At 42.3% G+C, this 25,621-nt stretch overlaps 1 protein-coding gene across 1 annotated transcript; it reads left to right on the plus strand.

Annotated features, from left to right (window-relative positions):
- Positions 1 to 25,621, plus strand: LOC110504839 (carnosine synthase 1). Its single transcript, XM_021583687.3, has 9 exons — positions 1 to 128; positions 6,525 to 6,699; positions 7,166 to 7,255; positions 14,838 to 15,283; positions 15,361 to 15,571; positions 15,772 to 15,857; positions 17,502 to 17,733; positions 17,988 to 18,265; positions 18,751 to 25,621. The coding sequence occupies exons 1-9, from the start codon at positions 126 to 128 to the stop codon at positions 20,302 to 20,304; spliced, it is 3,075 nt and encodes a 1,024-aa protein (XP_021439362.3). The 5' UTR covers positions 1 to 125; the 3' UTR covers positions 20,305 to 25,621.

Here is a 25,621-nt window from a genome sequence, read left to right on the forward strand (position 1 = left end):
CCCCCCCTCTTTACCCCATCCTCTGACCCTTCCCAGCTTACTCCCTCCCTCTCTCTTTCCTTACCCCTCTCAACTTCTTCCTCTTTCTGTCATTTCCAGGTTTCCACTTGGTCACTGCAGACACTATGGTGAGATGAATGAGAGAGACAGTTTGGTTGAATGAACATTGATGTGAGTTTATATCTGCAGGTGTTGAGTGTTTCTATTTTAATCAAGTGTTCCTTAGCTTTTCTGAAAAGCTTTTCTTGTAAATGTGTGAATGAGACAATGTTTTTCAGTGCTGTATGTTATTGCATGACGCTATTTGAATCGTTGTCAGATGAGAAGTCTTCAAAGGTTTTGCTTGTTCTTGATCTGCATTTATAACATTTCATAAATTGACTGAATAGTGTTTTGCAGTGTTTGGCGTGCAAATGCTATTGAGTGCAACATGTTTGTGTTGAAATACAATGCCGTACATTGTATTGACAGAAGAATTAGAATATGTTTTTTTGTGTGCGTGTGACAATGTCTGTCAAAGAATCAGTGATCGAGCGAGGAATGGAAGAGGGAGAAAGACTGAGGGTGGCAGAGACCAAAGGAAGGGGTGTAAAGAAGAGATATTGCTGTGTAGCGGAATAAGGAGAGATTGGAGGGAAAGCAGCTGCAATATTACTCTCAAAACCGTTACAGTTCTGTGTGTTGTCTGTGTGTTGTCTGTGTGAGAAACAGTGTCTATTAAGGGTCTCTGCGTATCATGTTAAATGTAGAGTGTCAAGTGTGATTTACAGAGGTTATAGTGCAATGAATGCTAAGCGAGAGGTGGGGCTGTATTTCCTGCAGTGCCAATAAGTATTTATAGCTTCATTTAATATTTTTTACAGTATGTGAAACTGAAAACCTTGGCATTCTTTCCTATGACATGATATTACTGTGATGAAGCAGCAAACTACTGTAGCTGGTGGGGGTGGGAATTAAACAGTAGAGTAAACCCCTTCAGGTGTGTACCGGTAGGTCAGTAGGAAAGAAGTTAGAAATACGAAAGTAGATAAACAGGGTGATAAGTTAGAAAATAGAAAGGTAAATAAGCAGGGTGATAATGGGCAAACGGGGGTAGAGAGGGGTGAAAGCGGGATCATAGGGGTATACTACAAAGCAGGTTGAGGAGTTAGTGAGGTAACTTTGGTAAACTGAGTTCAACTCGAGATAACCGGTCATACGAAAGTGGCTGACCTTTTATCCAGGTACATTCCTGTGGCAACGAATTCTTCCAATCTAACCTGCTAACTCACGGGTAACTCAATTTACCCTGAATGAAATGATTTAGCTGCGAGTTGAGGACCAATTACATCAGATGACCTCCCTCTTGCAAAGATTGCGTCACCATCCCCTTCATTTGAGGCAGACGACTGCTTAAATATTTTATTCATTTGGTAATGACAGACTGGATTTTAAACTTAATGGACAGTAACACTAATATACATGCGTCTGAAAATGTATTGGTCGCGGGTTGAGGCTACTCCTAAATTGCACCGCGGCCGCCCTGGTTTTTTTTCTGAAAAATATATATTTCACTGTGACCTGCTGCTGCTTACTATCAAGCAGTGAGGCAGCCTGTTGCGGAGTGAGTGAGCGGTGGGGACGAGAGGGCAAGAGGGGGTGTGTGTTGAGATTGAGCGCTGCAGCTGAGTGAGAGGAGCCAAAGCAGCACGCGGACAAGTCGTGTCAACCTTTTACATGTTGTAGGTTGGATTGTCATTATTGAGACAACTTACTGTTTTTCCAACTATTTTTCCATAAAACATATTAACGCGCTAGAACTGATGTTCATCAAGAAATAACAGCGTCAAAGCACAGGAAAACTACTTTAGGCGCTCCAGCACATATTAGATACATTCGCTCAGAGGTGGTTTAAACTGCATTATAAACTGGGTGGTTTGAGCCCTGAATGCTGATTGGCGATTCCCACGGGTATGACTAAACATGTATTTTTACTGCTTTGCTTAGGTTGACAACCAGTGTATAATAGCAATAAGGCACCGTGAGGGTTTGTGGTATATGGCCAATATATCACGGCTAAGGGCAGGCACTCCGCTTTGCGTAGTGTGTAACAACAGCCCTTAGCCGTGGTATATTGGCCATATACCACACCCCCTCGTGCCTTATTGCTTAATTATAAACTGGGTGGTTCAAGCTCTGAATGCTGATTGGCTGAAAGCTGTGTTATATCAGACCATACAAACCAATATTGGCCATATACCACTCCCCCTCAAACCTTATTGCTTAATTCTAATTCCGACTTTGCTTATGGAAAACCATGGAAGGTATGGAACACCCTGGCGTGCTTCTGAAAAGTCCACAATGAAACTGACATTAAATGTGGAGAATGATACATTTGCATGTTAGTCATCAAGTAGCCTATTATTTTATATGCTACTGTAGCCTACCATTTGATACAATACATATGTTGAAATTAGGATATCACTGGAGCCATTGCAAATCAATTTGTGCCACTTGTGTAGCCTACCTGGAGATGGCAAACAGATTTAAGAAATAGCTTATAACGTCAGTTTATTGTTGTTGTAGCCTTGCATTATTATGCTATTATTATTGACCATGTTTAGTTAATGAAATTGGAAATTATCAACTGTGAACATGGTCACAGTTCTATCGCAATTGCTGATCAGCTGTAGTCAGAATGCATTAGATTAGGTAGCATTCAGTCAGATTAGGCTACAGGTTAAAAAAAAACACTGGCTGTTGACAAGCGTGGGCCTATTCAGTTCATATTATTAGTGTTTGATTCAGTGATTAAAATTACAACCCTCAATATCCTATTCCAGCAGGCTATTAAACAACCGAAAACCATGACAAAATGTAATTACAATCATAAACCCGGGTTTTAGTCAGTAAGCCAAACCTATTGAAATGATAAGCCAATTCATTTATAACGGTTTGCAGTCTTAACATCTGGCACGTAATAACGGCACAATTGACAGAAAATAAATGGTCTAACATTAGTTAGATTTTTTTCCAAATGTTTCTTGAACAGAGATTGAGATCCTCTGTCCAGATTCCATCCCTCAAACTCTCCTGTCAGATTGGTCTATAGTTATGCACACGCGCATAAGGGATTTACAATCATAGCAGTTAAATCGACATCCATTGACGGATAATTATCTGGCGAGTTTATTAAGAGCAAACTAATTATCTTTTCTCTTTCGACATATTCAAATTCCTTTATTAGTCATGTTAGTTCGCAATAATTATTATTTTGATGGAGAACTGAATTTAGCTTCTTACGTCTTTACAAATTACGTCGACATTCCTTAATTCGCTCGATAACATTATGGGAAAAGGGTTTATTGGCTAAATGTGCCAACTCCTCTCTTGCCGTATAAGAGCACAAGGCCAGACCCAGATGCAGACATGGGAGGGAAATGGTTTGAGTCTTTGATATTTATTATATTCCAAAAGGGTAGGCAAAAGAATGGTCGTGGACAGGAAAAAGGTCAAAACCAGTTCAGAGTCCAGGAAGAACAGTGTGGCAGGCAGGCTCGAGGTCAGGGCAGGCAGAATGGTCAGGCAGGCTCGAGGTCAGGGCAGGCAGAATGGTCAGGCAGGCTCGAGGTCAGGGCAGGCAGAATGGTCAGGCAGGCTCGAGGTCAGGGCAGGCAGAATGGTCAGGCAGGCTCGAGGTCAGGGCAGGCAGAATGGTCAGGCAGGCTCGAGGTCAGGGCAGGCAGAATGGTCAGGGCAGGCTCGAGGTCAGGGCAGGCAGAATGGTCAGGCAGGCGGGTACAGAATCCAGAACAGGCAATGGTCAAAACCGGGAGGACTAGCAAAAGAGAATAGAAAAAGCAGGAGCATGGGAAAAACACACTGGTTGACTTGAACAGACAAGACAAACTGCACAGAGGGACAGGAAACACAGGGATAAATACACCGGGGAAAAGAAGTGACACCTGGAGGGGGTGGAGACAATCACAAGGACAGGTGAAACCGATTGGGCGTGACATGCTGGGGGAAAAAAAAACATGTTGGGCTAGTTTTAAGGACTTGTGGGCGGGTTTTGAATGGTCATTTCCAGAAATGTTAGATAGACAGAACTTCTAAAAGCCAATTTCACACAATAGCCTGCTGGATTTGAAGGATTATGTGTTTTTTATTTCGATTTCAGCACAAATGAAAATGTCACTGACTCGGCCATGGATTGATAACAATAACAATAACAATGATTTAGCCAGCTAACTGATAAATATTCTGAAATAACATTTTGTGTTCTAAAAAAATATAAACTTCAAACAGTATAGCTGTAAATAACTGATGAGATTATAATATAAAACCTATAGAAATAAAAGAGAAATCTTAGCATTTAATTAACAACGTTTTTTTCTGGGGCCCAAACCAATCCATACTTTATTGGAATATATTCCAGTGTTTAAAAAGCCATAGGACCAAATGTATGCTAATGAAAGATTGTGTTTACTACATGGGTGTGATGCAGTATTATATGTACATACACAGATATCAGCTATCCGCTGTCAGCTATCAGCGGCATGTTTTTAACAGTATCAGTGTGACTCTGACGTTCACATTCCCCTCTCAGACAGTGTTTGGTAACACTTGAGGGAAAAATCGTGTTCACAATTTACATCATGGAATGGTTTGTTGACTATTAATTATTTATAGTTGGAAAGGGAAACTGGTTGGAAATCAATTGGGGGGGAAAAGTGTTCATGCTTTACATGAAGGAAAAACAGTTCATGAAGGGTTTGTAAAGGGGTTTTAAGTAGTTTATAGTAGTGGTGGGGGAAAAAAATGTATGCAGTTAACTATCACAATATACATTTTGGACGATACTACACTGAACAAAAATCTAAATGCAGCATGTAAAGTGTTGGTGCCATGTTTCATGAGCTGAAATAAAAGATCCCAGAAATGTTCCTTACGCACAAAAAGCTTATTTCTCTCAAATGTTGTGCACAAATTTGATTACATCCCTGTTAGTAAGCATTTCTCATTTGCCAAGATAATCCATCCACCTGACAGGTATGGCATATCAAGAAGCTGATTAAACAGCATGATCATTACACAGGTGCACCTTGTGCCGGGGACAATAAAAGGACACTCTAAAATGTGCAGTTTTGTCACAACATAATGTCACAGATGTCTGGAGTTTTGAGGGAGTGTGCAATCGACTTGCTGACTGCAGGAATGTCCACCAGAGCTGTTTCCAGATCATTTAATGTTCATTTATCTACCAAAAGCCACCTCCAACATCGTTTTAGAGAATTTGGCAGTACGTCCAACCATCATCACAACCTCAGACCACTTGTAACCACGCCAGCCCAGGACCCCTACATCCAGCTTCTTCAACTGCGGGATCATCTGAGACCATCCCCCGGACAGCTGATGAAACTGTGGGTTTGCACAACTGAAGAATTTCATCATAAACTGTCAGAAACCGTCTCAGGGAAGCTCATCTGCGTGCTTGTCGTCCTCATCAGGGTCTTAACCTGTCTGCAGTTTGTCGTTATAATCGACTTCATTGTCGATTATGCTTACTTTCGATGGCCACTGGAACGCTGGAGAAGTGTGCTCTTCACGGATGAATCACAGTTTCAACTGCACTGGGCAGACAGCGTGTGTGGAGTCATTTGGGAGAGCGGTTTTCTGATGGCAACGTTGTGAACAGAGTGTCCGTGACGAGATCCCGAGGCCCATTGTTGTGTCATTCATCCACCGCCATCACCTCATATTTCAGCATGATAATGCACTGCCCCATTTCGCAAAGCATCTGTACACAATTCCTGGAAACTGAAAACGGCCCAGTTCTTCCATGGCCTGCATACTCACCAGACATATCACCCATTGAGCATGTTTTAGATGCTCTGGATCGACGTGAAGAGGAGTGGGACAACATTCCACAGGCCACAATCAACAGCCTGATCAAGTCTATGCGAAGGACATGCGTCATGCTGCTTGAGGCAAAGGGTGGTCACACCAGATGGTTCTGTTTTTTTTTTATCCATGCCCGTACCTTTTTTTTTAAGGTATCTGTATATCTGTTTTCCCAGTCATGTGAAATCCATAGATTTGGGCCTAATTCATTTATTTCAATTGACAGATTTTCTTATATGAACTGTAAGTAAAATCTTTGAAATTGTTGCATGTTGCGTTTATATTTTTGTTCAGTGTATATTGGCCATATACCACAAACCCCTGAGGTGCTTTGTTGCTATTATAAACTGTTTACCAAAGTAATTAGAGCAGTAAAAATACATGTTTTGTCATACCTGTGGTATACTGTCTGATATACCACAGCTGTCAACCAATCAGCATTCAGGGCTCGAACCACCCAGTTTATAATTGGAGATAGTTTATAAATGTATAGATTATAATACAATCCCTTTGATGACAGGTCTCCTCTCAATTTTAGATTATTTTCTCATTAATCCAATTATTTTACTCTCTCGCTCACACACACACACACACACACACACACACACACACGTTGTCCATCTCACACCTGTCCCCCACAGCTCTCTCTCAGCTCTCTCCCCAGCACCGTTGTCCCCAGCCTTTCCTCCTCTCCAGGGGGCTGTGCTACTGGAGGACCGAGGGCACGGTCCTCCAGACAGGAGGTGGCACTGTTCCAGACCCTGCAGGAGGCTCTGAGGGAGATTGACCTGCCTGAAACACAGGACCTGCCACAGGGTGAGACCCGAGCTACGATCACCTGGTTGAAATGTTCATGATGTGTCAGAAGTGTACCAGGCTAGAAAGACACCTCCATGTTTATTACAATCTCTATGATATTGGGGTCATGCTCTATCACCTTTATTTCTACCTGTGACTCTCTGAACCGTTGAATCAGAACTAAGCCTACAGGCCAGGTGAACCTATCACTGGATATTAACCTGCACAGAGTCACCCAGACCATATGCGTTTAGCACTATATGTCACTGGGTTAGCAGGTGAACAGGTGTGTCAAAGTGTGTCTGCAGACCGGAAAGGGCCAGAGGGCTGTGTGCATGTAGGAAATTAGCTTAGATGACCTACCATTTTGCTGACCCCTGTATAGTTGTTTTTGGATTTAACTACTTTCTCTTTCATGAAAGGCTGAAGTACCGATGTATGGGGATTTTGACCATAATGGCAGTTCTACTGTGTTCTCTTCCAGGTATGAGTCACTCTGAGATGTGCATCTGTGTTTTGGGATCCCCACTCCCCTATCTCTCTCTGCTGTTAGAGGCAGGCCAACGGAGCCCAGGTATGGTAGCAGAACACACCCAGACAGGAAACACAGCAGATATGTACAAGCAGCTCATGAAAATCCTGGAAAATACATAGATTTTTACAATTGTGTTTTCCATGCCAGGAAAAGTTTTGGAAATGTTCAAATCTCAAAAGGTTTGGAAAAGTCATGGAAAATAATTGAATCATTTATTTTAATGTAATTTAGGAACAGTTATTGTTTAATAGTTGATCAATCACATAATAATCACCAATCAGCCAGGATCGGAATATGACACTTTAGCACAAGACTATTCAACTGGTGGCCCAGCTGCTAGATCCGGCCCGTGTTATTCATTTAGATTGTCCCTTTGATCAATTCTGAACATTAATATTTTTTAAAAACGCAAAAATACGACATTCAGTGCCAAAATGACATGCACTATGGTGGTTGTATCCTGTATAGTGTCGTTATTTAGCGTTTTTAGCGGTTTCTTAGCATCTGTGTGGCGTGTTGATTATTTTTATTCATATAAACTTGACTCCAGCACTTGAACAGTTTAATTAAGCGACAAAATATTATGCTCACAATTAATTTTTTTTTATTTTTTTTTTTTACATCTGGCCCAATAAGAATATAGCTTAGTAGCCTTGCTTTAGTGCATACTTGTAAGTCGGGAAGCAAGTTCAAGGAGTGAGTGTTTTAATAAATAAACATAACACAACATAATACAAAATAAGAAACACGAACAACGCACATACATAACACAGGAACAGAAACAACAACGCCTGGGGAAGGAACCAAAGGGAGTGACATATATAGGGAAGGTAATCAGGGAAGTGATGGAGTCCAAGTAAGTCTAATGAAGCCCAGGAGCGAGTAACGATGGTGACAGGTGTGCGGCGGTTGCTCAAGGATATTGTAGCAGCAGGTAGGCCTAGACCAGGGGGTCTCCAACCCTGTTCCTAGGGAACTACTGTCCTGTAGGTTTTCACTCCAACCCTAATCCATCACACCTGATTGTAATAATTAGCTGGTTGATAAATTGAAATCAGGTTAGTTACAACTGGTGTTGTAGAGAGAACCGACAGCAGGGTAGTGCTCCAGGAACAGGGTTGGAGAGCCCTGGCCTAGACTATAAAATAGGATAGAGAACAGATTAAATAGGTAGAAAAAATATATATTGTAGCCTGGCTAGTTACCTTTATAGTTAACTGTTTAGTTATTATTAGCATGTATTCATGTTTTCATCATGTCCAAAAACTTTCCACTGACACTCGCGAAAAACGATTTAAATTATTAATTTAAACTATTATTTTTTACAAAACTAACGATTCATTTCGCCATTGTAGTAGTTGTAATTCTGTTCAATCGCGGTGAAGCAAATCATATGAGTCGTGAAACGTAATTGTAGGAAAACATATTAGATGTAGCCTTTCTTTTGGATTAAGTGGCTTCAACTTGTTTTGTAGATACTTCCAGTTGATTTGGGCATCCAATGTATGGGACATTGCAACATCAATAGATGCTAGTCAGCCTGCAAAGTATCCTGGGCAGCTGCTAGTGGGCTTTATGGATCTCCACTATCGTCTGGGCTTGATGTGCACAGCCGGTAATACTGCCAATGTTTGTCTAGTGCTGGATGTGTTTGAGAATGGCTGGATCAAAAGCCTTCCACACCCAGTAGCTGTCCAGACTGAGGGTTGACCACATGTGTTTTATGAAGTTGCCTAACAGGCTACATGGGATCAGAGAGCAGCCAGCAGCCATTGTCAATACCACATTTATCATTACTTTTTTATATGTATGTTGGTCATAGAAATTTGGTTAAAAGTCAAGAAATTCCATCTGTAAAAATGTCAAAATAAAAATTTGGTCACAGTTTTTGGTGGTTGAACCCTGTAATCACTTCTAATAAGTACCAGTACGCACTTGCCGGTATCAGTCTGACAGTAAATCAATGTAAAAGCCTGTTTGGCTAGAACATCGGCCAAAACATATACCTTTACCCCTCAAAGTATGTGCCAAATTGTTTTCCAAGAGGTCTTCCCAGTGTCCCTTAGTGCCAAACAGAATGGTGTTAGACTGTACATGGTTTTCTTATCCATCTATAGACCTAAACACTTTACCTTGTCAGAGCACCAGTAAAATACACTATATATACAAAAATATGTCGACACCCATTCACATGACTAGATTTGGCTATTTCAGCCACACCCGTTGCTGACAGGTGTATAAAATCAAGCACATAGCCATGCAATATCCATAGACAAACATTGGCAGTAGAATGGCCTTACTGAAAAACACAGTGGCTTTCAAGTCAGTTCGTCAAATTCTGACCTGCTAGAGCTGCCCAGGTCAACTGTAAGTGCTGTTATTGTGAAGTGAAAACGTCTAGGAGCAATAACAGCTAAGCCATGAAGTGCTAGGCCACACAAGCTCACAGAACAGGACCGCTGAAGTGAGTAGCGTGTAACAATTGTCTGTTCTCGGATGCAAAACTCACTACCAAGTTCCAGACAGCTTCTGGAAGCAACATCAGCACAAGAACTGTTCGTCGGGAGCTTCATGAAATGGGTTTACATTGCTGAGCAGCCGCACACAAGCCTAAGATCACCATGCGCAATGCCAAGCGTCGGCTGGAGCCGCCATTGGACTCTGGAGTGGAAATGTGTTCTCTGGAGTGATGAATCACGCTTCACCATCTGGCTGTCCAAATGACTAATCTGGGTTTGGCGGATGCCAGGAGAACGCTACCTGCCCCAATGCATAGTACCAACTGTAAAGATTGGTGGAAGAGGAATAATGGTCTGGGGCTGTTTTCATGGTTCAGACTCCTTAGTTCCAAGTGAAGTGAAATCTTAACACTACAGCATACAATGCCATTCTTGACGATTATGTGCTTCCAACTTCATGGCAACGGCTTGGGGAAGGCCCTTTCCTGTTCCAGAATGCCCCTGGGCACAAGTGAGAACATACAGAAATGATTTGTCGAGATCGTGTGGAAGAACTTGATTGGCCTGCACAGAGCCCTGACCTTAACCTCATCAAACAACATTGAGATGAATGGGAACACTGACTGCAAGCCAGGCCTAATCGCCCAACATCAGTGCCTGACCTCACTAATGCTCTTGTGGCTGAATGGAAGCAAGTCCCTGCAGCAATATTCCAACATCTACTAGAAAGCCTTCCCAGAAGAGTGTAGACTGTTATGGCAGCAAAGGGGGGACCAACTCCATTTTAATTCCCATGATTTTGGAATGAGATATATGGACAAGCAGGTGTCCATATACTTTTGGTCAGGTAGTGTATATATTGGAACGACAATCCTTTAATGGGATTCATTAGTGTCATTATCAAGTAACATAATCGCCTTCTAGAGAAAAACTCTGAGTCTAACAGTAATAGATCTAATTTTAGCCTGATGGCCAACAGGTTGAGGGGAAAGCTGCTAGTGCAGGTTGACATTTCATTAGAATGTCACTCCCCTCCTTGACTCTTTTTATACATAAATAGCGGACATGGGCAGAAAATAGTTGCATTTTGTACTTTACAGTATGTTTATTTGTAGTTTATTTGAAAATACTGAGGTAGTTGAATATAGTTATGGAGTTTCAACTAAAAGGCAACTATTTTCTGTGATATTCAAATACAGGTCTCAGAAAAACAAATAATAGTTGAAGCTATTTGAATATAGGCAAGTTATTTGAGAACAATATATATTAATATATTTGATGTCTGCCAAATATTTGACTAGGAACCAAAAACTACAATAGCAAGGTTCCACAACTGGCACCAGTGATATTATTTGGCCCCCCAAAGTTTTTTGAGCATAAAAATAAAATACACTTTTGTTGGACATAACTTTTTTTTTAAACTCCAGCAAATCAGCTCCAACTGATTTTAAGGGGGACATGGTATCACCTCAACATTAGAGTAGACAACTTTTGCAGCTTCAAAATGACCAACAAATATATTTTCATAATGAGTGACATAAGGTTATACAGTAACACTTAACATCAAGTTTTTATACATGTGTAGTATCTTAGTGATTATTACAATAGCAACATTGCTGTTACATAAGACTTTGGAAATTGCTTTATTGTTGCATAATAATGGGATTATTACATAAGTGGAATATGGAACAGTCACTATTCCTCTTGTGTACAGTAGTTGCTAAAACGTTCAGCTCATTGCTATGGAATTCAAATGCAATTACCAAAGTATTATGTAACATGTTAAAATGTTGCTTCAAAACTAATTACAGTTTTATAACACAGGCACAGTAACAGTTTGATTTGAAGTGTTACTGAGAATGCTAGCAGTAACAAAATATGGCTATTACGTGTCGAAAGGAAACAATATATCCAAAAACTGCTGTCTTGTATCAACTACAGCCAAGGTAGGTTGGAAATCATGTTAGTTTGTATACTAAATAAACTACCCCTTTAAAGATGTGTTTGAAACAAGATCACTTCCCCTCAGATGGCCAAAGAGTATCAAAGTTGTTTTTGCTAAGCATCCAACTTGCTGTTTGCAATGTTTGCAAATGGCTTTGAATTTCTCTGCAGTATTTTCAGTGGCATTAATTAATCAAATAAATAGCAGCTGTCAACTGTTCCAAATCAAATCAAATTTTATTGGTCACATACACATGGTTAGCAGATGTTAATTTGAGTGTAGCAAAATGTTTGTGCTTCTAGTTCCGACAATGCAGTAATATCTAACAAGCAATATAACAAATTCACAACAACTACCTTATACACACACAAATGTAAAGGATGAATAAGAATATGTACATATAAATATATGGATGAGCGATGGCCTTGTGGCATAGGCAAGATATAGAGGTATAGAGCAGTATATATATATATATATATATATATATATATATGAGATGAGTGATGTTAAATATAATTAAAGTGGCATTATTTAAAGTGACTAATGATAGGCATAGGCAAGATGCAGTAGATGGCCTCACCATTGATCCAACCTGTACCTCGCCTTCTGGATGGTAGCGGGGTGAACAGGCAGTGACTCGGGTGGTTGTTGTCCTTGATGATCTTTTTGGCATTCGTGTGACATCGGGTGCTGTAGGTGCTGTAGTGGCATGTTGAAAGAGTCATACCGAAGTTGAGCATCACAACATATTTTTACATATCTGTACAAAATATAATTTGTTTTTGTTTGACTTGATAATGTACACCTGGTGCAATGGTCATTCAGGAGAATGGACATTCACAGAATGTTCAGATAGAAATGTATTGTGTCGATCAAATGACTGTCAGATTGGAATAGTATAGGAGATTGTGTTTGCTATTCATTCTGTTTCTTTCTTCCAACATACCGTTCCAGATACAACCCTGCCATTAGTTGAAGGCAGTTTCTGAAAAGTAGTCACTTCCACAGATCTGTATATACAGTGGGGAGAACAAGTATTTGATACATACAAGTGTACCTATGATGAAAATTACAGGCCTCTCCCATCTTTTTAAGTGGGAGAACTTGCACAATTGGTGGCTGACTAAATCCTTTTTTGCCCCACTGTATGTCATGCAATACAATGCAAATGAATTACTTAAAAGTCATACAATGTGATTTTCTGGATTTTTGTTTTAGATTCCGTCTCTCACAGTTGAAGTGTACCTATGATAAAAATTACAGACCTCTACATGCTTTGTAAGTAGGAAAACCTGCAAAATCGGCAGTGTATCAAATACTTGTTCTCCCCACTGTATATATTTTAAGTAGTTGCTTTCTGAGATTTGTATTCAAATTGTTTCAAAACATAGTCATTTTTTGGGATCTGGGGTTCCAACAGGGTTCTTCGTTTGTCCCCATAGGAGAACCCTTTTGTTTCTAGGTAGAACCCTTTTTTTGTGATCAACATTTTATTTTTATTTCACAATATATAACACACAAGGCCAGATCACTTTACAAATACTAGCCGACATGACAACATTAACATTCAATACAACTATTTACATACTGTCAGGAGTTAATTATATGAGTGCACAATATGACATTTACAGAAAAGAAGTAAGAGTTTACAATAAAACATTCTATTTTATTCTCAGAAAAGAAAATGGCGTCTTCCCCATTCCCCTAACCATGTAGGTCCATTGCTTGGTCAAGAGTTGTTGATATCTGATAGAGTTTTTGCATAATACATCCCATGCCTCAACTGTATTTGCCCGAGCTTTGTTTATCACGGCCACTGATCGCTCTATATGAACAAGAAAATATGATAACCATGTTTGAGGGAGAGGATTGTAGGGGTAATCCAAGCACTAAGGATAACCTTTTTTTGCTGCTGTTAACCCTGCATAAATTATTATTTTCTGAACCAGTTGCAATACAAGTGAAGAGTCATTCAACAAAAACAAAGGTGGATATTTGTTCACAGGGAAACCCATAATTTTTGTGAAGAAATGTGAAACATGTGACCAGAACTGGGACCCCACAGGACATTCCCAAAACACGTGACCAGAACTGGGACACCACAGGACATTCCCAAAACATGTGACCAGAACTGGGACACCACAGGACATTCCCAAAACACGTGACCAGAACTGGGACCCCACAGGACATTCCCAAAACATGTGACCATAATTGGTACCCCACAGGACATTCCCAAAACACGTGACCAGAACTGGGACACCACAGGACATTCCCAAAACACGTGACCAGAACTGGGACCCCACAGGACATTCCCAAAACACGTGACCAGAACTGGGACACCACAGGACATTCCCAAAACATGTGACCAGAACTGGGACCCCACAGGACATTCCCAAAACATGTGACCAGAACTGGGACACCACAGGACATTCCCAAAACATGTGACCAGAACTGGGACACCACAGGACATTCCCAAAACATGTGCATTAGTGTTCCAACAGCATTCATACGGCATCTATCACATATTGGAGTTGGAATCAGCTTCCTCTTAAAACGTCTAAATGGGGTTGCATAAGGTAGAGGAACCCTTTTTCATTCCAGATATAACTATTTTGTGTTCCATGTAGAACTCTCTATGGAAAGGGTTCTACATGGAACTCAAAAGGGTTCTTCAAAGGGTTATCCTATGAGGACAGCCGAAGAACCCTTTTAGGTTTATGTTAGCAAAAAAAAATGTTAAGACTGTAGGCGCTTCCAAAGTAACTGTTTGTTCTCCGCAAAATATTTTAAACTATAATTATCCCAGGTATGATAAATAGTCATTCTCCCGCCTACTTTGTCCCTCTGTTAGGACCAATAACAGATTAAAACACTTTACTTCAATGTTGAAGTGGGAACAAGTGGTAAAAAAATAGTTCTGTTTACACGTGGCATGATCGTCTTTATGACTTTTGACCTTTTTCTATTGAAATATGTCAATGATATTTCCTATCTCCAGTTTTCTAGGCACATCGGCCCTATGCCAAACACAGGATGTCTAGCACCCCTCTATAATCCTTCTCCCTCCTCCCTCCCCCTCTTCTCACTCTCTCTTACACCCTTCCAATTTCTCTCTACCTCACTTCCCCCATCACCCGCTCCTTCTGTTCCTCCCTTCTTCTCTCTCTCTCGTTTACCCCTTTCAAATCCCCCCTCCTCTTTCTCTCTCACTCTTTAGGAGATGCTCTCCTGTGTCTCTGTTCATCCTGGCTCTCTCGCTCCTCCTCCCTCCTGGTCCACAAGGCTGTCACCTTTGACCTGGGAGGGCGCACTTTCCTATCCAACTTCAACCCGCCTCGCAAGGTCACCTACTTCCTGTCATCTGACCCGTGGGCTAAGGAGGAAATGACCCGAGAGACAGACTGCCCAAGCGGAGGTTCTGGAGCACTGGGTCAGTTCTGGGGGAATGTTCTGACCACCAGGGTTCTGCTGCAGAAGGCCAAGATCCACTGCCCCCCAACCCTGGCCCTTCTGTTACCACCGGGGCAGATGAGGCTGGAGGAGGGCAGGACAGGAGGGGTGGAGGTGGTGCACCTGGAAATGGGAGCGGAGGAAGGGATGAACTCTGTCAGAAACAAGGTGGACACTTTCCTGGAGTCTGAGAATATGAGGGGATCAGAGAGGGTATGTCCTGTTTGTTAAAGAATTCAGTCAGCCTTTATGTAAAAGTACACAAAGCTTTCCTTTCTCTCTGTGCCTAGGTGGTGCTCAGGTGCAGTGGGGGGAGGTTCGTGGGCGAGGCAACCTCACCCCCTGTCTACCTGTCGAGGAACAGCAGGGATGAGGTCTGGGCCAAGGTGAGTTATCTCCTGCCCCAACTCCTCCCTGGAGAGGCAGTCCTGCTCGAGGCCTACTGCTCCCCACTGAAGCCTGGGCCACGGGTAGAGGACCGCACCTGGGAACAGTACACCGGTGAGGGCTTTAATCAGGATGGATGAGTGTAGTTTTGATGTTTGAGGACCTTGTTTTCATGCGTATTTGTATGTGGTCTTCATATGACATTGAACTTGTAAAGACTCTCTAACTACTTTCAATGTAATGTACTACGACCATGACTAAAGATGGTCCTCTCCATCCCTGTTGTAATGAGGTAGTTGTTGTGTGTCTGTCAGACTGCAGGCCTCAGGTTCCAGACCTGTCCTTCAGACTGTGTGCCATAGTAACTCGCTCACCTCTGGACCTGCCTCTCCTCTACAAGGTGAGAGTAAGAGAGAGAGAGAACGAGAGAGAATGAGGTAGGAGAGAAAAATGAAATGTTGACTATGTGCATCATGAAAACGTTGTTGTATGACTAGCAGCAGCTTTTTGACCCTTGTCTTCGCATTGTGTTTACCATGTATTTGCATTGACCCTCAATACTGTAAAAGTATAGCTGAGTGTACAAAACATTAAGAACACCTGCTTTTTCCATGACATAGACTGACCAGGTAAATCCAGGTGAACGCTATGATCCCTTGATGTCACTTGTTAAGTCCACTTCAGTCAGTGTAGATGAAGGGTAGATACAGGTTAAAAAATTATTTTTAAGCCTTGAGGCAATTGAGACATGGATTGTGTATGTGTGCCATTCAGAGGGTGAATGGGCAAGACAAAAGATTGAAGTGCCTTGCAACGGGGTATGGCACACCAGTTTGTCTCAAGAACTGTGGCGCTGCTGGGTTTTTCACACTCAACAGTTTCAAGAATGGCCCAGCACCCAATGGACATCCAGCTAACTTGACACAACTGTGGGAAGCATTGGAGTCAACATGGGCCAGCATCCCTGTGGAACACTTTCGACACCTTGTAGAGTCCATGCCTGATGAATTGAGGCTGTTCTGAGGGCAAAAGGGGGTGCAACTCAATATTAGGAATGTGTCCTTAATGTTTTATACACTCAGTGTATTTGTATATAACTCTGTAAAATGTTGATGTTGTCTCCTCTTCAACGTTATGGCAAAATGTAGATTTAAATAGACATACTATTTAATGACATGGTCATTAACAATAACGAGTAATGGTGCATAGTATTCTGGTCCTTTTTTTATTAATAGCTGAGGAGTACTGTACATAGTACAAATAATATGAAAATATATGATTTATATACTTGTTTTCCTATTAGGGCTTGAAATGACTGAAATGCTTTCTAAATATAGTAACAACCAAATTATAAATGACTTACTATAAGATTTCACATTTCTTATAACTGTAAAATAAATATGATCATATTTAGTGACAGTACAAATTTGGCCCCATTTCATATAACTGACGACAGAGAATTTTCTGCCAATCGTCCTCTGAGCGACTTACAGACACCATTCTACAAAATGATTTAGTATTTTTTCATGGTGAGAGTGCTATATCTGGCTGAGAATATCACAGTGGGATGAAACTACAGCAATTGTATTCGCTAGACTGTCCCTTTTAATATGCCGTCTACCAGGCTGGGCTCTATCGCTCAGAGGCAAAGGACATCTATTATCTGTCTGGATAGGCCAGAAAATGTGACACGTCACTCCCTATGCAAATGTATGAAACCTGACACTTTAAGTCAGCTCGTCACGTCAAGCCAACCTGATACTTCAAGTGAGAGTGGTAGCGGAAAGCACTATAAGGAATTGGACCCTCCGACGTTCACAGAGTGTTCTGTACACCAAAATATCAGTCAGAACCGGTCCAGAACCGCTCAAAGTCCCCTAAATCGGGGACTTAACATCTAAGAGGTTGTCTTTACCTCGGGAATGGGAGACACATTCATGTAATAGGCCAAATACTTGAACTGAACTGTTTGTTTGAAATCAATGGCCTTATCTCTAACTTCTCTTCTATCTTCTTCCTCTCCCTCCCTCTTCCTCTCCCTCAGTTGGTGTGTAGAGTGGGTGTGTCTGACGACCCTCTCTCTCACAGCCACTCCCTCTCTCAGTCTTTGGAGACCACCCTATTAGAGTGCGGTTTCACTGACCCTACCATGGCGAAATCTCTCTGCCGTCTAGCACTGGACACCGCCCTGTCCTGCCTCTGTGTTGTCATGGAAACAGAGTCAAGCATGTCCGCAGAACAACGCGGTGGAGCGGGTGCCCAGACTGACATGATAGGTGTGTTTTGGTTCACTGCCAAAGGTTTCCTCTACGGTAGCATGAAGCTGTCTGAGTTGATATATGATTTGATAAAGATTACTGAAGATTACTGTTGAAGCCTCTGAAAGCATGGGTATACTTATGACATCATAAGTCTCACGCTCTGTCAACACTATGTCTCACTGAGCTACTATCTGACCCTTCCTCTCCCTCTCCATATCTCCCTCTCTACCACTCCATATCTCTATCTCTCTCTACTCCCTCTCTCCTAGGCGTGGACCTCCTTTTCACCATGGATGGCTCCATCATCAGGCCTGTTATTTTGGGCCTCCATCCCTCCCTCTGTCTCCACTCCTCCTTCCAAGAGCGAGGGATGGGGATGGAGGGATGCGACAGTGGGATAGAGGGGTGGAGTAGGGGCACCCTCCTCCTCACCCCTCTCACCCGCTCCCAGTACTACCTGATGCAGGGGAAAACTGTGCTGGTGGTGGGAGCTGGAGGACACAGTAAGAAGTTCATCTGGAAAACAGCCAAACAGTACAAACTCAAGGTGAATGTCTACATGGAGAATAACTATATAGATGAATGTAGGATAACTACACTCTTAGAAAAAATGGTTCCAAAAGGGTTCTTCAGCTGTCCCCATAAGATAACCTTTTTTTGGTTCCAGGTAGAACCCTTTTGGGTTCCATGTAGAACCCTCTTTAGAAAGGGTTCTACATGGAACCCAAAAGGGTCCTACCTGGAACCAAAAGGGTTCTTACCTGCAACCAAAAAGTGTTTTTCATATTGTTCTCCTATGGGGACAGCCGAAGAACCCTTTTAGGTTCAAGATAACACATTATTTTCTAGGAGTGTAGACAGTGAAAGTGAATACTAGATTATATTAGATTGCCCAACATAGACTTTTCAGCTATTTTAGAAGTGCATTTTACTGCACTGCAAAGTCTGATTAAATGGCACATTAATGGTTACTGGCTAGCTTGTTATGCTAATGTGCAAATTGAACTCGTTAACTTTCTCCCCTCCAATCAGATCCTGCTGGTGGACAGTGACCCTGCCCACTTCGCCTCCCAGTTGGTCGACCACTTCCTCCCCCTGCCAGACCTCCCCGACCATCGGCGTGATGACCAGCACTGCTCCCGCATCTGTGATTGGCTGTTGTCCTCCAGCCTCCGCCCTGACGGCTGCGTGTGCTTCTGGGACGAATGCGTGGTGCTGACATCGCTGGTCTGTGATAGGCTGGGGCTCAGGGGCCCTCCCCCTGAGGCCATCCGCATTGCGAAGGAGAAGAGCCGCACCCACAGGCACCTCCTGGGCCTACTGAAGTCTACGGGGACTAACCTGATCAGTGTTGAGCAGCCCTCCGGTCAGCCAGATAGCCTGGTTGAGTTTGGAGAGGATGAGAGGAGAGGTAGACAGCAGAATGGCATGGTCAACATGGAAGGAGATAGCCTGAGAGCTATGGCTGATTTCGACAGGGGGGATCTCTTCAATGAGGCAATGGGCAAACACGACACTACCGCCCCTACCTCTTCCTCCCCCTCACTCTCCTCTTCCTCCTCACATTCCTTTGGCACTTTCCGTCCCTCCGCTCCTCTCCTCTCTCCCTCCCCTTCCTCCTATGCTGTTCCCTGTATCCACGTGGAGAGCACCCTGGATCTGGAGAAGGCAGCCAGTGGGGGGGAGGGGGGGCCTGGTGGGGCCAGTGTGGGGGTGGTGAGGTTCCCAGCGGTGATGAAGCTGGAGTACGGCGCGGGGGCGGTGGGCGTGAGGAAGGTATGCTCTCTGGAGGAAAGTCTGGCACACTTTGAGAGGATCGGCGGGGACCTCCGCGAGGAGACAGACTACCCTGGCATCGGCCTGGGCTGGGGCAACACCATGATCCTCATGGAGTACGTGGGAGGCACCGAGCACGACGTGGACGTGGTCCTGTTCGAGGGGAGACTGGAGGGCGCCTTCGTGTCCGACAACGGCCCCACGCGCACCCCGGCCTTCACCGAGACGGCCGCCCAGATGCCCTCAGGGCTGGCGCAGGACAAGCGTGCTCAGCTGATCCGCGCGGCACACCACGCATGCCTGGGCTGTGGCCTGCGAGACGGCGTGTTCAACGTGGAGCTGAAGATGACAGAAGTGGGCCCGAGGCTCATAGAGATCAACGCCCGCATGGGCGGTTTCTACCTGTGCGACTGGATCCGCCAGCTGTATGGCGTGGACCTCCTGATGGCGGCCTTCATGGTGTCCTGTGGGGTGCGTCCCTGCCTGCCCTCGGCCACAGCCCTCCCAGCCAGAGGCCACTTTGCTGGGGTGATGGTGGTGGTGTCACGGCACCTCCATGCCCTGAGGACCACAGCCAGCCCTGAGCGCCTGAGAGGGCTCCACCAGGAGGGGGCGTTGTGGCTGAACGAGCTGGCGGAGGAGGATGAACTGATCTCTGGTGAGTACGAGGAGCCCTTCTGTAATGTCGGGGTGAGAGATGCCCACAATGCCACCAACGCTCGCCAGCGCCTCCTCGCCCTCTGCCAAGGGCTGGGCCTGCACTGTCCTCCACGCTACGACCTGGGCTACTTCCTGTCCCATTTCAACTAGACAGGAACTCAGGGGGGAGAAGCAGGGTTTGTTCAGGAGGGTGCCACATTTACATTTGAATCACAGATCAAAATAATACAAAGAGCTGAAACGATTCCTTACTCTGCAGAATTATATATATTATATTCCTGCCTGAATGTTTGTTCATTACATTGGACCCTTCTGAATATAACCCATGTTTAGCAAGGTTGTGCTGTGTGCAGGGGTTAGTTTAGTTAGCTTAAAAGGTACATCACAGGATGAACAAACACTTCTCATATCAAAACATAATATGTTATCTCAAAATTGCAAATTCAGGGACTAATCATTCAGGTAGCAGAACCTTTCCATTTTTAGCACTTATATTTTGGGGACCATCTCGGGAATAAAATACAAGTTTCGAAAAGATATCTTCATCAGTGATTGGGAAGAATAGGATATGGGTGTCTATCTATCTTGAATTTAACATTCAAATATGGAAAAACTTATGGAAAAGCTTCTACTTTTCAGTTTATTGACAAGTCATAAAATAAATAGAGGCCCTTTGTCCAATTATTGAATTGGAATTTCAGTTTACTTCCTGAATAGCCTTCATTTCAAATCGACCCCAACCCTGTTATCTACTAGGTTGTGGCATCAGCAGTCTACCTTACTACCTCATAACGTAGTAGGCTGCACACTGTGAGCACATAGCAGTTGTTAATAACCTGCACACTGTGAACACATAGCAGTTGATTAATAACCTGCACACTGTGAACACATAACAGTTGATTAATAGCTTGCACACTGTGAACACATAACAGTTGATTAATAGCTTGCACACTGTGAACACATAGCAGTTGATTAATAACCTGCACACTGTGAACACATAGCAGTTGTTAATAACCTGCACACTGTGAACACATAGCAGTTGATTAATAACCTGCACACTGTGAACACATAACAGTTGATTAATAGCTTGCACACTGTGAACACATAACAGTTGATTAATAGCTTGCACACTGTGAACACATAGCAGTTGATTAATAACCTGCACACTGAACACATAGCAGTTGATTAATAACCTGCACACTGTGAACACATAACAGTTGATTAATAGCTTGCACACTGAACACATAGCAGTTGATTAATAACCTGCACACTGTGAACACATAACAGTTGATTAATAGCTTGCACACTGTGAACACATAGCAGTTGATTAATAACCTGCACACTGTGAACACAGCAGTTGATTAATAACATGCACACTGTAAACACGTAGCAGTTGATTAATAGCTTGCACACTGTGGAGACATAGCAGTTGATTAATAACATATACACTGTGAACACATAGCAGTTGTTAATAACCTGCACACTGTGAACACATAGCAGTTGATTAATAACCTGCACACTGTGGACACAGCAGTTGATTAATAACATGCACACTGTAAACACGTAGCAGTTGATTAATAGCTTGCACACTGTGGAGACATAGCAGTTGATTAATAACCTGTACACTGTAAACACATAGCAATTGATTAATAACTTGCACACTGTGAACACGTAGCAGTTGATTAATAACTTGCACACTGTGAACACGTAGCAGTTGATTAATAACCTGTACACTGTGGACACATAGCAATTGATTAATAACCTGTACACTGTAAACACATAGCAGTTGATTAATAACTTGCACACTGTGAACACGTAGCAGTTGATTAATAACTTGCACGCTGTGAACACGTAGCAGTTGATTAATAACTTGCACACTGTGAACACGTAGCAGTTGATTAATAGCTTGCACACTGTGAACACATAGCAGTTGATTAATAGCTTGCACACTGTGGACACATAGCAGTTGATTAATAACCTGTACACTGTAAACACATAGCAGTTGATTAATAACTTGCACACTGTGAACACGTAGCAGTTGATTAATAACTTGCACACTGTGAACACATAGCAGATGATTAATAACCTGTACACTGTGGACACATAGCAGTTGATTAATAACCTGTACACTGTAAACACATAGCAGTTGATTAATAACTTGCACACTGTGAACACGTAGCAGTTGATTAATAACTTTCACGCTGTGAACACGTAGCAGTTGATTAATAACTTGCACACTGTGAACACGTAGCAGTTGATTAATAACTTGCACGCTGTGAACACGTAGCAGTTGATTAATAACTTGCACACTGTGAACACGTAGCAGTTGATTAATAACTTGCACACTGTGAACACGTAGCAGTTGATTAATAACTTGCACACTGTGAACACGTAGCAGTTGATTAATAACTTGCACACCGTGAACACGTAGCAGTTGATTAATAACTTGCACACTGTGAACACGTAGCAGTTGATTAATAACTTGCACACCGTGAACACGTAGCAGTTGATTAATAACCTGTACACTGTGGACACAAGGCAGTTGATTAATAACCTGTACACTGTGGACACAAGGCAGTGCAGGGTTGGAACAGGTGGGAGGGGGAGTAATATTACACGTGCAGTAGGTCAGAGTGTCATTAGCTAAATAGTTATATGAAGGAAGAGCAGAGGAAAATTGCAGATTTTGAGGAAGGGGGTTTGAGGAGAGCAGTAGAATAGCTGAAACAGGTGGACAGGGGTGGCGATTGCGGAACCTTTTAACTCTTGGCCCAGAGATGATGTCTGCGGGGCCAGTGCGTTTGAACTTTTGGGAAAATGTAGAATTTAGGAATGCAAACTCCCATACATGTGAAGTTAGAGGTCATATGAAAGTTCATGTCTTAATTTAAAAGGTTGAAGTGAAATGTTGTTCCCCCAAAAATAACTCGCTAACTAAAAGTGTATGGAAATGGGGATTGAATTCCACCACATATTCACACCAATTTTAGCCCATAAAACAAAGTGCGTTATTTTGTAAATGAGAAATAATTTGAGGCAGTTTCACCGTTGCAATCCTCTTGACCCTGGAACAAGACCTAACCTTGGCAGTTAACGTCTGTAGTGTGGCATTTGGGGTCTGGTGTCAGACTGACCCAGTAAGCAGGGTGAAACTGAGATGCCATACGTATCCTGGCCACACCACACAACCTCCCAGACAAGATTTACAGTGGTCAAAAGGTTGTGGATTTCCCATATCTTCTGTTTCTGACTATTAGTTTATGTATTTCTGATGTAACATTTGGGAAAATATAGTAAACATATATTTTTTTACCTTTATTTAACTAAGTAAGTAAATTAAGAACGACTCTGGGCCAATAGGACGCCTCACCAATCACGGCCAGATGTGTACAGCCTGGATTCTAACCAGAGATTGTAGTGACACCTCTTGCACTGAGATGCAGTGCCTTAGACCGCTGCACCACTCGGGAGCCAACACTTCTGGCTTTTACTCAAAAAGGAGGTGTGAGAGGAAAGTTCAAGAATAAAACATCCTATCAAGATTACATAATTAAAACCAAAGAATATGTCAATGACGGTTTCAATGATCTGAGCCCTATTAAACAAACAAACAATACCCAGGCCAGCGACCTCCCTAAAAAAGGGCTCTACTGCAGGTGAGCATGGGGCATATTAGGCTGTGAAAACAAAATGACTGACTGCAGCCTCTATTCAAACACAGCAGTGTGTTGTGGCTCGCCATTTGCTCTAAACATGTTGACAATAATGTTAGCTCAATGCTCACACAAACCTAAATGGCCAGATGATATGTGTTGTTGTTGTAGTACTCATCGTTCAGCACTTAAAACACCCAGTAATTCACCTTATCTTCAGCACCACTCACTAGCGGTGAATCGAATGGTCATCTATGGCTGCTTCAGGTTATGGCAAAAGATGAGCCTGTAGTTCCTCATTGACAGACCACGGATCCTGATCAAGACTTCAGTAGCTAAGCTGCAGAGGAGAAAGGAGAGAGAGTGTTTGAAAGAAGCTGCTTACTTAGTTAGAAAAAGGTTTTATATTATATTGACAAGATAGTTGAGTGACCTCTCAAACAATGGAAATACATGTCCTCAAGATGGAAGGCAAGATTAGGTGGGACCATTCTAGGCTGTCTAGATGGGATACAATTTATGTTAGAATTGACTTTTCGTATCAGGTTAGGAGAACTTACGCAGCAGGTTAGGAGAATTAGGGTAAGCGTACCTACGAAGCCCACTTCTTTCTTTGGATTTTTTACTTTTTTAAAATAAAAATACATTTCCTGCTGTTTAATGATGCGACTAATTCATCTGGTTGTTATATCCATAAATTTTTCGGTTCTAAACCAATCCAATGTTTTATTATTAAATGATTAACAATGTGTAAGGTCACACTAGTGGCCAATTTCAAAGTTGCAAAAAAAAAACGTTGGTGTTGAAGCAAGGGTTGGAACGGAAATTATTTTCCAATCGTTTCATTCTGAACAGAATCACAATGTTCTTTTGTTTCCACTGTTCGGACCAGCAAAATAATGTCCCGAACCGATTCGAACCCCCAAAAATACTGGATTATATCGTTCCCTCCTGTTCCTTTTTAACCTGTGAAATCAACCGTGTTTTACATTTAGCTCATTAAAAATTACTTCGCCAATCAGCGCGGATAGAGCAGGCAAGCTAGTTGTTTACACGCGTGATGTACAGACAACTGTAGTTTACATCGCAAGATGCGACTGAAAATTTTGTTATGACACGCATGTTATGCATGTTATTCTTGTTATGACACGCATGATCTGATTTAGGTCCAAGGAATTGTACCTAGGAGGAGCGGCTTCTGTGGAGGAACTTTGAATGTCTTTTGAGCTAGCTAGCTAACACGCTTGTGTGTGCAGAGCAGCACCAGAATTAAAAACACGTCTTACCTTTTTGTAGTTTATAAATCCAATGTGAAATGTGATAACTAGCATTGAAAAAGTTGATCCATTCTTATTTAGTTATTTTATGGTTTTCGGTTCTGTTACCTGAACTGGTTTCAACCACAGATACAATGTTTACAGTTACACATTGTATTACAAATATACAGTATGTGTAACGTATGTGATCCGTTACATATGCATCATAAATAATTTCACCACATGAGAGCAATGGTGAACAAAGCCTTAATATTAACATATGTTTAATCGCGGTTACCCAGAAGTAGAATTCTCTCATGAAAGTTTGTCATTTCCTGTAACGAGAATCTGTCCACGAGAGATTAACACAGATTTAAAGGGATTTTTCTGTTGACTATAAACAATAGCTAATGTGGAAATGTTGTTTCCTTATTAACAAAGTTTTAAAACAATAAAAATAGAATGAATATCGTGTTATGATTCAGCAACTATTTTGATTCAAATATAATCAATTCACATTTCCTGTGTTGTGTAAAATACAATAAACATTCAAATCAA

The sequence above is a fragment of the Oncorhynchus mykiss genome, chromosome 25 (assembly GCF_057628025.1).
Source record: "Oncorhynchus mykiss isolate SJ-2025 chromosome 25, ASM5762802v1, whole genome shotgun sequence".
Classification (NCBI taxonomy): Eukaryota; Metazoa; Chordata; class Actinopteri; order Salmoniformes; family Salmonidae; genus Oncorhynchus; species Oncorhynchus mykiss.

What these genes read in the sequence shown, in the direction of transcription:
- LOC110504839 (XM_021583687.3), top strand. An exon ending in ATATGAGGGGATCAGAGAGG is followed by an intron (nt 15,284 to 15,360) that starts GTATGTCCTGTT and finishes CTCTGTGCCTAG; the next exon opens with GTGGTGCTCAGGTGCAGTGG. An exon ending in CCAAACAGTACAAACTCAAG is followed by an intron (nt 18,266 to 18,750) that starts GTGAATGTCTAC and finishes CCCTCCAATCAG; the next exon opens with ATCCTGCTGGTGGACAGTGA.